Here is a 15,019-nt window from a genome sequence, read left to right as displayed (position 1 = left end):
GCCATGTGGACATGCATGTATGGGTGTCTGCATTGCTCATGAAGAAAAAAGTAGTTAATATTTTATGAATAACGGTAGAAATCTCAAAAATTTTATCAGATATCTCACATGAATGTAAAATCCACAGTATACTCATATGAGATATTTGATAAAAAATTTGATAAAATTTTTAAAAATTCTAACATTTTTGATATTTTATTTGATGGGTTAGGTCATTACAAGTTTGATATCAAAATTAACCCTCATCTCATTAAAGGATGTTGGGCAAAGGGTTCAGGGTTATGTAACTTGTGCCCGCGTGGCCTACATAGCAGACGATATCCTACTACTATGCCTACTCAAAACTAAGGGCAACTATGTTGGTTCTATTTTTGTTTTCATTTTTTTGTGTTTTTTTATAAAAATATATATATATATATATATATATGAAAAGTTCAAAAGACACTTACTATTTACATATCGATGTCATTTTTGTACAATTTTTTTTGGAAATCATTTTCCGATATAAATTGTAAAATAAATTGTGTTTTTCCAAACCAAAAAAACAAAACAAAAGAGAGCCCTATGTTTTCAAAAGGCCTTCATAGTAGATCCACCATGAACTTCCCTTATGGTGAGTGAAGTTCAAGAGCAAGTTATGCACCTTGGAAAGGCTTTCTCTTACTGGGCTCGGGCTCGGGCTTGGGCTGTTTCTATAAAGGGCCAATCATCATCCAAAACAATAATAATAATAATAAGAATAAATAATCATCATCTAAAAGAGCCAGAAGCAGCACATAAATAAAATAAATTAAATAAAACAAATTAAAATGACTAAATTAAATTAGGATTCAGATACGCAGAAATAATAATACAAAATAATTGGAAATAACTGAAAATAACTGAAAAATACAGAATTGTTTACTACAAGTTTTTTACTGAAAGTAACTGGAAAATACAATTTCAACATGCATCCTTAAAAACTAAATTTTAAGACAACAAACTAGAATTTTTTACAGAAACTGAGAGAAACTGTGAAAGAAAATTTTAACTCTTTCCAACTCTAAGTTTGCCTTACTGAGGAGCTTCTTTTATAAACAAAGTGGATGACTGTTAAGCTTGTGAACTGGGAACTGTGAGGCCCATGGCTAGAGCTGTAAGGCTTGTTACTTCAGCAGCTGAAAAATACTGTAAAACTTGTGATTTCAAAGGCTGAAAAATAAGAGGCACATGGGTGCTGAGGGCATCTTTCTGTGATTGAGAACTTTTTTTCTTTTTTCCTTTTTTTACTTGCAGTAAGGAAACGTGACTGCACAGTTGACTGATGGAGAATCAATATATATATATCATCAGCTTTTCTCAAAGCAAGAATAGTGATTGAAGCTGATGTATATATATGGAATCCAACGACTTTTTTAGGTATATGGGTCTTGAGTATCTTGGAATTGTGGACCATATGGATCATGACTGGTTGAGACTTCAGAGGAGGTTGAATCATCCGAGGTTTCATCTTCAATTTGTGACTTTGCTTGGGCCATCAATAATTTGGCCATTTGGATCAATTCATCACTAGTGGTTGACTTGGGCTTTGCTTTGGGCTTGGCCTTTGAAGACTTGGATTTGGAAGGCTCAATGCTGGTTGATGGGCTTCCAAGTCTGACTGTAGTGAGAGGAAGTGGGCTTCTTTGTGTGACTGAAGCATTTGGGTTTCGTTGAGACTTGACCATTGCAGAAATTGGGGCATGAATGTTAGTTGAAAATTCTAGCTGGACTTGTTTAATAATACGATGGGCTTTGAATGCATCCCACCATTTAACAAAATGTTGACGACTGACTATGTTATTGGATAGACTGTATTGCCATTTAAAAATCCAAGGGACTTTATATTTAGACATAAAATGGAGTAACCAAGAAAACTGACTTTTATGCTGGTTGAGCTTGTAAATTGAAGAGAAGTAATTGACTTGTTCTATTAACTCAGAAGGAATGATTTCTGGGATGGCACCATATTGTGACCACCATGTCAGGAACCAAGAAGGGAATTCTGATCTAAATTTGTGGTCAAATGAGAAAAGCCAAGAATGACTATATGATTCATTTTGATAGAGGACGATTTTGAACCAAGCATCCATGTAATCATAGTAACTATATTGTATATCATGGTTAGGAAGGTCTTGTAGCCTAAAAGGAAGACCCCATTCTTCCATGGAAACAATATTATGAATATACAAGGAATGGTAAATGATTTTACTGGTCTGGACTCTATCATAAATAGGTTTAATGACTATTGACTTATGGTGGACAAGAATTTCTATATAAAAGGCTATTGACTTTTTGGGATCAGAAGGAATGAAATGCCATCCATTAGGCATATATAATTTGACTAATTCAAGAACATTGTGAATATTTTTATGGACTGGTTCTTTGTAAAAAAGGAAGAATGACTGTTTATGAACATAATCTGCTCTTGAGGTAAACTTGTTAGAAGGCATTGGCGTAATTGACTGGCAGGCAAAAGGGTCTGAAGCCATAGTCGAAATGTAATTAGGTTTATGAATATTACCAAGAATTTGGGATCGCTTAACTAGATCAATTGGAGGTGCAGCAATGAGTTGAGTGGTTGGCATAATGACAAGAGGTTTCGTAGTAGGTTTGTGACTTGACATCTGTAATAAAAATGACAGAAGTAAATTAGCATCCACTGAGAACATCTAATCTATCTATATGAAAGTTAACCAAATTAGTGTAATGAGCAATGAAATTGCAATAACTTCTAATCTGATTGAATTGAAGGTAAGGGTCATTTTGTAGTGATTTTAAATAGGATATTTTAAACTTGTAATAGCTAATAATTTTGCGGTATTGGGTGACTTGTAACCTATTTGTAGAACAATAAGTAGGCATAATGCATTACCCGCCCTATTAAAATTCTCGGGTAAGGAAATCAATGATAGAATTTTGACTACAAAGAATATATTCAATATCAAAATCAAAAATACTTAAAATAGATTGCCATCGAGCAAAAATATGTTTACTAGCAATATTTTGAACATCCTTTTTCAAAACATATTTAGCACTTTTGCAATCAACACGTAATATGAATTTTTTATTTAAGATGTCATTTTGAAATTTACTAATACATAAAACAATAGATAAAATTCTTTTTTTAATAGTACTATAATTTTCTGTACTTTGTTCCAAACACTAGAATGAAAACGAACAATTTGTTCAGATGACTGGAGAGTGATTTTCTAAAGGAGAATGCCACTATAACCAACATCAGAAGTATCAGTCTGAATAATTTTCAATGAATTTTCAATAGGAATGTCAAGACAAGGCAAGGTCTTGACATATTTTTTGACTTGTTGAACAATAAAAGTAGGAGTAGAAGACCAAGGAGGATGGTTATCTTTCAACCTATCAAAAAGGGATTAACAAGTTTTCCTAAGGTCTTTGTAGAATACAGCAATATAATTTAAGTAACCTAAAAACTGTTGTAACTGGGTTTTGCCTAAGATTTCATCAGGGAACCTAGAAGAAAATGCAAGAGATTAACTGATAGGAAGAATAGTACTTTGGTGGATATCATAACCTAAAAATCAACTTTAATTTGGGATAGCTTGATCTTAGGAGTAGAAATGACTAGACCATTATATTTGATAATATGAAGAAAGGAATTAATATATTTCCAATGTTCATCTATTGACTTAGAGAAAATGAGGATATCATCTATGTAGACAATAGAAAAATGACTAAAGATTAAAAATTTCATTCATAATGTTTTGAAATTTACTAGGAGCAGTTTTTTTTATCCAAAGGACATGACATTCTGTTCGTAATGGCCAAAAAGTGTAGTAAAGGCAATTTTATAACGATTATCAAGATGAATTTGTATTTGTCAAAATCCACTTAATATCAAAATTACTAAAAATGACAGCTTGACTAAACCTTTTAATGAAATCTTTTTTATTAGGAATTGGATAGCATATCCATTCTAAAACTCTGTTTAACGGTTTATAATTAATGACTAATCGTGAAACACCACGTTCAAATTCAACATTTTTATTAACATAAAAAGCAAGACAAGACCAAGGCGACTTACTATTACTAATGATGTTATTTTTTAATAATTCATTAATCTATTTTTTACACATTTCTACTAATTCATGATTCATTTGAATAGGTCGAGACTTAGTAGAAATTTGTCTTTCACTAAAATTTTTAATATAAGAGAGTGTAACTATATGTTTTTTCCTATGCTAAAAAACACTAGATAAAGTGGAACAAACGGTATTTTCTAATTGATTTTTAAATTTATCAATTTTGGATATAAGGATTGGATTAGTCAATTAATTTTCAATTCTTTTGTATTTTACTTCTTCTTTAAGAAATTCGAATTGTTTGGTTAATCGATTAATAGATTAGGATATAGAATATTCTTTTAATTGATTTAATTCTTTGACTTCAAGACGAGACAAGAATTCAAAAGTCACTATTTGACCAAAAGCTTGTGTGGTTATTCCATCCATGGTTAGTAGTGGTAAATAGATATAGTAAAAAGATAAACAGAGTTCCTAAGATGACTTTGTCGGTCATATTTCTAACTAAAACAAAGGATGTTTTAAACAAACATTATTTTGACAAATATGTACTTTGGGCAATTTATATTTAATATGCATTTGACTTCCATTAACGGAACTTAATTGTTCACTAGTTTTACGATAATATTTTGTAGGGATTAAACCTTCTTGAATACAATTTAATAGACAATGTTAGTATTATAAAAAAAAAATACACAACCAATCATCATGTTTCTCAATGAATCTCACCACTTTAGGTGGGAAATGAAACCAAAAAAATAAAGAGAATTATCTTTCTCACCATTTCTCAACATTTTCTCACCTTACGTGTAAACCAAACATGAGAAAGAGTTCTCTCTCTCTCTCTCTCTCTTCATTTTTTTTTTATCATTTCTCACCAAATCAATCCATCCAAACGGAGTGTAAAAGAATAAAGAATTGAAATTGAGTCCCATCACTTACAGCTTTCTGAACGGCCTCATTGGTCGCCTGTGGGGAGGACTTTCTTGAAGCCTGAGCAGCAGCATTTTCAGAGAAGAATGCCTGAAATTGAAACCATATAGTTAGCAACGTAGACTTCGTATATCATTAGAAAGCATAAAAACTAGAATAAAAGCTCATTTTACATATGCTAAAGCAAATAACAAAAAACAAAAATAATTATACCTCATCCTTGTGACCAGCCAATGCCTTTGCCAATGAACTGACTTCAACCACTTTTTGAGCAGCAAATGCCAAACATGATTTCAGCTCTTCGTCAAGCTTAGTCTCACTAACTAAATCAACAGCAGTGTGGAGAAGCGAGCAAGAGGTGGAGACAACAAGCTTGTCTGCAAGGAAGAATTATAATTAATACTACATACCCATAATATTTACCTATAATTTTACTCAAAACATCAATGTGGTTCAGATTCATGGACTGCACAATACACCAATTAAATCTCAAACACATTTATGCATCCATGGTAATTTTCTTGACTGTCTGCAGGCATTCAACATTATTGCCATGCAATAAAATGGGTAGACAATGATACCTTTACCCACGATGCCCTCAAGAGTCTGCAGCAGGCTGAGAGATGCAGCAAGATCATTGGCCCATATGTTTCTTCCATCAACCACTCCAGCAAAGAGGTATTTTCCTGACGGGAATTTACTTGTGATCAAATCAAGAGTTTGTGCTCCACGAACCAGATCAAAACCAAAACCAGTGACACAGTTCAGGCTGGTAAGGATTTTAAATGCCTCAGCTGGAACATCAGCAAAGTAAGTCTCGACAATAACATTCAGGCCCGACAAAGCTGATTCTAGCCCAGAGTAGGCAGCAGTGAATGCTTGCAATTGGTGAGATTCAAGATCCTTCGCAAGGGTGGGCTCATCAAACTGAATCCATGATGCACCAGCGGCCTTTAGCTCGGCAACAACTTCCCTGCAGGAGATTTTCTCATTTAATAGCATATTGGAAGAGTCACATGAATTATGCAAAAACTGAATAACGGTATTGATAAAGTGGTTCAATTCTTTACTTATAGATTGGAAGGATTTTGTCTAGAAGGGAGAGAAGAGAAAATGATTTCTCGACACCCTTTGCAGGTTTTGAGAGCAACAAGTAGGAGACAGGGCCAACAAGGACTGGAACGGTATCTACTCCAAGCTGCATGAAACAAGAGAGTAAACATGTGACAATTAGTAACAATTCAAAGGTTATATTAGCCATGTAGTAGATTCCAATTAGAAAAAAAGACACAATGTTACATTTAGGTAGCCGACAGCCAACACGTAAAAACGCCGCTCGGATCCCTTATGAAAATGAATCTTACTTTGAATCGTTTAAATGCTAGGTCATTCCCCTCAAGTGACGCGTTGCGCCTGCCTCCGGGTGTTTCGAAAAGTGAGCAAGGGGCGCCGCATCGACGCCTGGGTGCGGTGAAAAATGGGCAAAGGTTTCCGCGTTTTTCTGGACTAGCGTGGGTAAAGAAGCTAGTCCAAGACTATAGGTTTAGGATAGCCACTTGGAACATAAGAACCTTAACTGGTAGGACGATGGAATTGGTAGATGTTATGATTAGGAGGAGAGTTAGTATAGCTTGCATACAAGAAACTAAGTGGACGGGAGAGAAAGCTAGGGAAATTGAGGATACTGGTTTTAAACTTTATTATAGTGGTAAGGATAGACGCAGAAATGGGGTAGGAATCATAATTGCCAAGGGTCTTGTGGAAAGTGTGGTGGCGGTCACTAGGAAAGGAGATAGGATTATGCTAATTAAACTAGTTATTGGAGGGAATATAGTGAATATTATTAACGCTTACGCCCCTCAAGTAGGGTTAGATGATCAGACTAAGAGGGATTTTTGGGAGCAAATGGATGAGATCTTACAAGAGATACCCGTAGGAGAGAACCTGGTTATAGGTGAAGATTTTAATGGCCATGTGGGCATAGATAAAGTAGGTTATGAAAGGGTGCATGGTGGATTCGGTTTTGGTGACAGAAATGAGGCTGGAGAGAGAATCTTAGATTTTGCGTTGGCTTCTGACCTGGTGGTGGCCAATACTATGTATAAGAAGAGGGAGGAGCATTTGATAACCTTTAAGAGTGGATTAGTTAAGAGCCAAATAGATTATTTCTTAGTGAGAAAAGTGGACTGCCTAAAATGCAATGATTGTAAGGTGATTCCTGGTGAGAGTCTGGTCTCTCAACATAGGATTTTGGTACTAGATTTATGTTTTAGAGGGCAATACCAAGTTAGGAAGGATGGTGGGCGTCGTAGGACAAGATGGTGGGACTTAAAAAGGGAAAAATTAGAAATATTTAAGAATCGAATGGATAAGGAAGGTACTTGGGACTTAGAAGGTGATGCTAACACTATGTGGAATTCGATGGCCAATTGTATGAGGAGAATCTCAAGGGAAGTGCTTGAAGAGTCGAAAGGAACGGGACCCAGCTCTAGAGAAACTTGGTGGTGGAGGGAAGAGGTCCAAGCGGTAGTTAAGCCAAAAAAAGAGTGCTTTAAAAAGTGACAGAAGGATAGAACTGAGGAAAAACTTAAGAGCTATAGATTGGCTAATAAAGAGGTCAAGAAAGTAGTGAGAGAGACTAAGTTGAAAGTTTATGATGACCTATACACTAGACTAGATAGTAAGGAGGGAGAGAAGAGGGTATACAAACTTGCTAAGATACGGGAAAGGAAAACAAGAGATTTTAATCAAGTAAAGTGCATCAAGAGTGAGAATTCTAAGGTATTGGTGAAGGATGATAAGATTAAGGAAAGATGGAAGAATTATTTTGAGAAATTGTTAAATGAGGAACATGGAAGTATGACAATAGGGGAAGAAATAATCAGTAATACGATAAACCAAGACTATAGATTCTATCGCAGGATTAGAAACTTTGAAGTAGAAATTGCACTTAAGAAGATGAAATCAAATAAGGCTTTAGGACCTGATGATATCCCTATTGAAGCTTGGAAGTGTTTGGGTAAAAAGGGAGTTGCTTGGTTGACTAGGTTGTTTAGCAAAATTTTGTTGACTAGGAACATGCCAGATGAGTGGAGGAAGAGTATTTTAGTACCAATCTATAAGAATAAAGGTGATGTCCAGAATTGTAACAACTATAGAGGAATTAAGCTAATGTGTCATATAATGAAAGTGTGGAAAAGGGTGATGGAACGCCGATTGCGAGACATAACAGAGGTGTCAGAGAATCAATTTGGGTTTATGCCTGGTAGGTCAACAATGGAAGCGATCTATCTTTTGAGGAGAGTTATAGAAAAGTATAAAGAAAAGAAAAGAGACATTCATATGGTGTTTATCGACCTTGAGAAAGCATATGACAGAGTGCCCCGAGATATAATATGGTGGGCGTTAGAGAAGAAAGGGGTGACAAAAGGCTACAATGACGTGATTAGGGACATGTATGAAGGGGTGGTGACCACTATTAGATCGCCAGCTGGAGAAACAAATGAATTTCCTATCACTGTAGGGTTACACCAAGGATCTACCTTAAGTCCTTATCTTTTTGCTTTAGTTATGGACGAGTTGACGATAAATATTCAGGATGACGTGCCATGGTGTATGCTTTTTGCAGACGATATTATGTTAGTGGATGAGACTAGAGAAGGAGTTAATACAAAGTTGGAGATTTGGAGAAAAGCTCTTGAATCTAAAGGTTTTCGGATAAGCAGAACTAAGACAAAGTACATGGAGTGTAAATTTAGTAATAGTAACAATGAAAGCAGAGGAGAAGTGAAGATTGAGAACCAAGAACTGCCTAAGAGTGAACATTTTCGTTATTTAGGGTCGATTATCACAATAGCGAGAGAGATTGATGCAGATGTGGCCCATAGGATTAAGGCGGGATGGTATAAGTGGAGAAGTGCGTCTGGGGTATTGTGCGATAAACGAATACCCACTAGACTAAAAGGTAAGTTCTATAGAACGACTATTAGACCAGCTACGTTGTATGGGACGGAGTGTTGGGCAACCAAGAAACAATATGTAGATAAGATGAGTGTGGCTGAGATGAAAATGCTAAGGTGGATGTGTGGTAAGACTAGACAGAACAGGATTAGGAATGTGTATTCGGGAATGGGTAGGAGTAGCACCGATAGAAAATAAGTTGAGAGAGAATCGTTTGAGATGGTTTGATCATATTCAACGGAGACCAACAGAGGCAGTAGTGAAGAGATGCGATGCTGTAACGATAGATGGAAGTGTTAGGGGACGGGGTAGGCCTAGATTAACGTTGACTAGCATTATAAATAGAGATATGAATCTACTTAATTTGACTAATGAAATGGCCTTTGATAGGGCCGCGTGGAGAAGAAGGATTCATGTAGCCGACCCCATTTGATGGGACTTAAGGCTTGGTTTGGTTTGGTTTATATTAACGAAGACAATGAATGGATTTTGAAATTGTTGGGATGTCTTTGAGGCATTTAAGTTCTGTCGGGTTTATTACTCATTTGAAAATGTGAAATACCAAAAAATCTAATGAAAGGAATATTTTATTTGGAATTGAGAGGAGTATTCACAAATCAGCAAGAAGATTGTCAAACACTCTGTTGAGTTTCAGGTGATAGTGGCAAAGTATGGATAGGGATAGCAAAACAAAATCAAAATCTGATTTCTGGAACATTCCTGTGGGTAGGTACTTTGATTGGACCTCTAGGCATGAAAGATAGTAAGGTATAGATCAATGGAATGCAATAAGAAATTTAAAAAAGGAAAAAGGAAAAAAGAAAAGGGTATGGAATAATAGATGTGAAGCTCACAAAAATAGTTTAGATACTGATACGAAATTCTCCTAAATAAACTTTGAATGACTGGAATAGGATAGTTTATGTTTTTCTTTGTCTCTTTTTTTTCCTTCTTTTTTGTTTGATGATCGAGTTGGATAAATGAGTGGATAAATAAACTCTTCAAACTTAATTAATATAAGCCAAGTCTTTAAGTCAAATATATGCATGTCTTTTACAAACTTCTCTTTAACCTAATACCACTTCTCTTCACAACTCATTATTAATTCAAGTTACCAAATGCTGAATTAATAATACCAAAAATGGACAATTATAGGATGGAAAGCATTCCAATAAACATACCGCCTTAGCCTCCTTATATTCATCAACAGCCTTGTGGGAAGCATACGAGAACTTGATCTCAGGTCCCAACTCAGGGACAACGAAAAGGCTGGATCAACACATCAACAACAATTCATCAGCATAAAAGTCAAAATCACCGAAACAACATTTTTTGGTAATCAAGATTGATTCATTACTTACTATTTGGTGTCGAACCACTTGGTCATCCGCATAGCAGGCACAGACGCATTTCCTCCAGCCATGGAGAAGTAAGTGTCAAACCCAATCTCACCACCGGTCCACCCATATCTAGGGGGAACAGCACCGAGCATCACAGTTGTATCAAGCACTTGATCAAAGTAAGAGAATGTGTTGCTAGGAATATACTTGATGCCAGCACTGGCCATCTGTTTCCAGATGGAAGACCTCAGATCGGCTGCGACCTTTTCCAAATCCTCAGCACTGCTCTTCTTATCCCAGAAAGATTCCAATGCAAAGTTGAGCTCTCTCTTGGGGCCCATGCGAGGATATCCAACAATGTGGGAGGCCATTTTTCTGGTTCATCAAGATTCAACAAATCAAACAAAATTTTAATTGCCAGCATACAAAACAAATTGACCCAAATTCTAACGTATACATATAACACAATTTGATGACATAGATTATCTAATTTATATGCAAAATAACAGAAACAAAAAGGTGAAAAAAAATAATATTGAAACCAATGCTATACGTCATGATCCAAGATCATTTTTTTTTCATTCAATTTCACTTGTACAACAATATTAAATAGCTTCATTTATTTAAAACTTCCTTAGCACATGAATAATGCAAATTTGCACCATCAACTTTACTAGCATTTAGATCAAAAGAAAAAAGGGCAAATTACATATACACCCCTCGAGGTTTGGTTAAATTACAGATACCCCCCTGAGGTTTCGGAAATTACATCCCGCCCCCTGAGGTTTGTATTTTCATAACAATTTGCCCCCTGAGGTTTATATTTCATAACAAATTACCCCCTAATTTCTTATGCAAATATAGCATTCAGGGGGGAATTCGTAATTTCTCAAACCTCAGGGGGGCATCTGTAATTTAGCCAAACCTCGAGGGGTGTATATGTAATTTGCCCAAGAAAAAAAAATAGACATATTATGTGTTTCCAGAGCATACCAAACTTAAGCATGAAGTATAAAAAGATTACTTTAATGTAAAAAAGGTGTTACAGCACATTAATCAAGGCTTAGCTATTGATAGAAAATAATAGACAGAAATAAAAACACAAGTCAAATGGAATCAAAGCCAAGAAATTAAATCAGAGGGGACACTTATTAATTACAATATTAAATTTTTTTTATAAAAATATTTAACATAAATTTTTACCATTAACTTCAAGAAAGATAAAAAAAAAATTAATCAGTGTGTTTAGTTTTAGTTTTCTGAATTTAGTTTTCTGAAAACTAAGTTTTTTATTTTTCAATTTTTTTTTATTTTAGTGAATATTTTTTAAATTTTAAACAATTTTATTATTTTTTTAGATGCATATTACTTAGATATGTATCCAAATAGTAAAATATTTGTGAAAAAATATTTTTAAAAATTAATAAATACACAAAAATATGAAAAATGTACTGAATTTTCATATTATTTTTATATTTTTTGGTATTTAGTGTATTTTTTAAAGATTTTTTTCACAAATATTATACTTTTTAGGGATATTTATGTTAGGTGTATCTAAAAATTAAAAAAATTTGCTTAAAATATTAAAAAAATTTATTGAAAACATTAAAATACGGAAAATAAAAGTATAGAATTTTTTGAAAATTGTTTTCTGAAAATTAAAACCAAATAAGCAAAATATTATTTGTAATTAGTGTATCATGGACAATATTAAAAAAAGTTATGGATATAAAGTTTTAAAATAAAATATATAATGATAAAGTAATTTTTTTATACATAATATGCGTAAAAATTCAATATAATAGTTATACCACGTTATCATTAACATGTAATATCACCAATCAATAGTAAAAAAATACATAAAAAATGCACGCTACATGTCAAATGTAACTAATAATTCAATAAATTCTATATTTTCATTGAGATTAATTATATTTGCATGTCAATAATAATAGAAATCACCATCACATTAAAATTTTTATAGATAATAATATCATAATCACTTTATTTTCAATCAAAATAATCATTATTATTCTTATTATTTTAAAAATGTCATTGACATTTAAAATAGTATTTTTATAATCTTTTTTATTTAAAGTATTTTCTCTATGTTTGCTTTTAAAAAAAAAAAAATTGCAAAACCCGGGGGGTGGGTGGGCACGCAACCCCCTGGCCCTTTGATAGCTCCGGCCCTGACTGTAGACTGGCCTGTTTTGGCAAGAGGCTATTTTAGCCAATTAACCAAAAAGTTACTAAATTAGCCAAAAAAGCCAACAACCCATACCAAAAAGTCAAAAAATTTCTTTTCTCTCTACTTTTTGCAATCTTTTCGTAATTAGCCAAAAAGTCATCCCAAACATACAAGTTTTTTTACCTACCTTTCTAGCCAAATAGCCAAAAAGTTACTAAATTAGCCCGTTCCCAAATAAGGAATGTAGATCTAGAATAAAAAAACAGAGCAAATGTACAGAGCACCTAATTCAGACAGTTTTTTTCCCTGAACCCATAATTCTTAGTTTTATATCAGATCTATTACATATACAAGATTCAAAACCAGATCTACATGTTCCAGCATCATAACACACTTGATCTATCACATATGTATCTAGACATGGATATGTAAAACTACGACAGGTCTGCAAAGCCCAAAACACTGATCAAAACTATTACCAAATGAAATGAAACAGACAAGCAAGGACACTGGTAGATCTAAATGTGAAAATACAAAAAAAAAAAGCTACGAACAATATGGGTATTGAAGATTGACTGAAAAAGAGAGAATTGTGAGTGACGGAGAGTGTAGAGAGACGTGAGGGAGAGGGCTAACCTTTAGGACGTAGAACAGGAAGAGAGAGAAATCTGCGACTGGTTCTTGGTGAGTGAGAGAGAGAGAGAGAGAGTGAGAGAGAGAGACGAGTTTGGAAAGGTTTTTATAGACTAGGTGGTTGGCGGTGGATCTTGGAATTTCATTTTCCCAGCTACGCCCCTTGGTAGAAGTGTGGATTTATCTCTGCAATTTCGATGGAAAATTATTTGTTTACTGTTAGGGTTGGTAAAGTAACTTGGTCAATTTCGATGGAAAATTATTTGTTTACTGTTAGGGTTGGTAAAGTAACTTGGTCAATTTCGATGGAAAATTGTTTGTTAACTGTTAGGGTTGGTAAAGTAACTTGGTTTTATTATTATTTGTTGGTGTTCGGGCAGGTAATCTAACTTGGTTTTTATTAGTTAAAATAATGTGATTTATCAATATTTTTTATTTGATTTTTTTAGAAATAAAATGAAGAAATTATTCAATGTTCTTGGCTAATCCTTTATTTTGTTTATACATTGATAATTGAAAGTGGTGGATTTTATAATTTAGATTAACAATTATTCATTTAAAACACCACTTAAAGAATTAAATAATTTCTCGACAAAATGTCGTAGAGTAATGCTCCAATGCCCTGTTTTTGATTAGTTGGAATATTAGTGATTGGCTTAACAATCTCATATGATTATGTGTATGGTTGTTAATATCTATCCTTTCTTGAATTCAATATATTATAAGTTTGTAAGATTAAAAGTCCTACCAATTATTAAGTCGAATGTCATTGGTGTGCTTAAAAAACAAAAATACAAATTTAATAGAATTAACAGTATAATCTCATGTTATTATTTTGAAATCAAAGAAGCCACAAATCACTAAATAATTTAGTAAAAGAGATCCATGTGGTTCTATTTTGAGGAATTTTCAATAATTGGTAGTGCCCTCTCTTTCTCTCTCAAGATGAGATATGCTATTATGATATGAATTAGTGAAATTTGAGACAGGAAAATTTCTGTTTTCAAATAATGAAATTTCATTGTGTAAAAATTTTACTAATTGAATGAAAGTGTCTTCATTCATGTGTGTATTCCTCAATTTGAACCTCTTAGGTTTTAAATAGGAATTAAGGTCTCAATTTGCAGTTTTGTTCTCAATTTGAAATTTCCTTCACTAAAAACAGCAAGCTCAATGGACTTTTGACTGCATTTTGTTCTTTAGAATTTCATCATCACAGGTTTTGTTTTTATAGATATTGAGGAGAAGATTCCAAATATATAAATTTTACAAAAAATAAAAAAATCAACAGTTGTTAAATTTTTAAGTTTTGGAATGATTTAAAAAATGCTTGCTTGTTAGAACTTGGTACTTGAAAAATTAGTGGACTTGAGATAGGAATCTCTATTTGATATTTGATCATGCAAACAAATCCATATAGATATATACTCTATAAATTGAATACATAGAATGAATTTTTTTTGTGTGTGTGTGTGTGTGTGTCAATGTCATTAAAATCAAATCACACTCATTAATAGTCATGAGTATCACTGAATTGTAATTAGGCTATAAATGAGGCGAATATTAAGTTGTTCAAAATTGATATAAAAATTTAACGAGTTTTAAATTTATTTAAATTTTGCTTCTTTACACGATCAATTTCGAATGAATGGTTAGCAAGTCAAACACGAATCAAGTTTAAATGATTTTATTTTTATAGTATAAGCTTATCGAGTCAAATAATAGATTATTTAAATCTAGTTTAACAACTTACTAAATTTTTAAAAATATATTTAATTTTAATTTGCTCACATAATTAAAGGATATTAAACAAATTTTAAGCTGGTTAGATTAATGGCCATAATTGTAATTTTTGCTAGTTGTGGAAAAGTAACCATGAAAGT

The 15,019-nt window shown here is 33.3% G+C and overlaps 1 protein-coding gene across 2 annotated transcripts; it reads right to left on the bottom strand.

Moving 5' to 3' along the window:
* Positions 1–860: 860 nt before the first annotated feature.
* LOC145804573 (5-methyltetrahydropteroyltriglutamate--homocysteine methyltransferase-like) lies at positions 861–13,301 on the bottom strand. 2 transcript variants are annotated; one of them, XM_082898975.1, is made up of 9 exons: positions 13,140–13,295; positions 10,334–10,687; positions 10,154–10,241; positions 6,083–6,210; positions 5,594–5,985; positions 5,226–5,389; positions 5,022–5,102; positions 2,543–2,645; positions 1,475–1,697 (listed from the first exon to the last, which is right to left on the bottom strand). In XM_082898975.1, exons 2-9 carry the CDS (start codon positions 10,681–10,683, stop codon positions 1,609–1,611), a joined length of 1,395 nt encoding a protein of 464 aa, XP_082755101.1. In that variant the 5' UTR covers positions 10,684–10,687; positions 13,140–13,295; the 3' UTR covers positions 1,475–1,608. The 2 variants fall into 2 exon arrangements, with proteins under 2 accessions (XP_082755100.1, XP_082755101.1); XM_082898974.1 differs by having other exon boundaries at positions 861–2,645; positions 13,140–13,301.
* Positions 13,302–15,019: the final 1,718 nt, after the last annotated feature.

The sequence above is a fragment of the Camellia sinensis genome, chromosome 12 (assembly GCF_055761805.1).
Source record: "Camellia sinensis isolate YWXY chromosome 12, ASM5576180v1, whole genome shotgun sequence".
NCBI lineage: Eukaryota > Viridiplantae > Streptophyta > Magnoliopsida > Ericales > Theaceae > Camellia > Camellia sinensis.
This window is presented reverse-complemented; position numbering and strand designations above follow the sequence as displayed.

What these genes read in the sequence shown, in the direction of transcription:
- LOC145804573 (XM_082898974.1), bottom strand. Translation starts at nt 10,683, where the DNA reads ATGGCCTCCCACATTGTTGGATATCCTCGCATGGGCCCCAAGAGAGAG. An exon ending in AATATAAGGAGGCTAAGGCG is followed by an intron (nt 6,211 to 10,153) that starts GTATGTTTATTG and finishes TGTTTCATGCAG; the next exon opens with CTTGGAGTAGATACCGTTCC. An exon ending in ATGAGGCCGTTCAGAAAGCT is followed by an intron (nt 2,646 to 5,021) that starts GTAAGTGATGGG and finishes TTTTTATTACAG; the next exon opens with ATGTCAAGTCACAAACCTAC.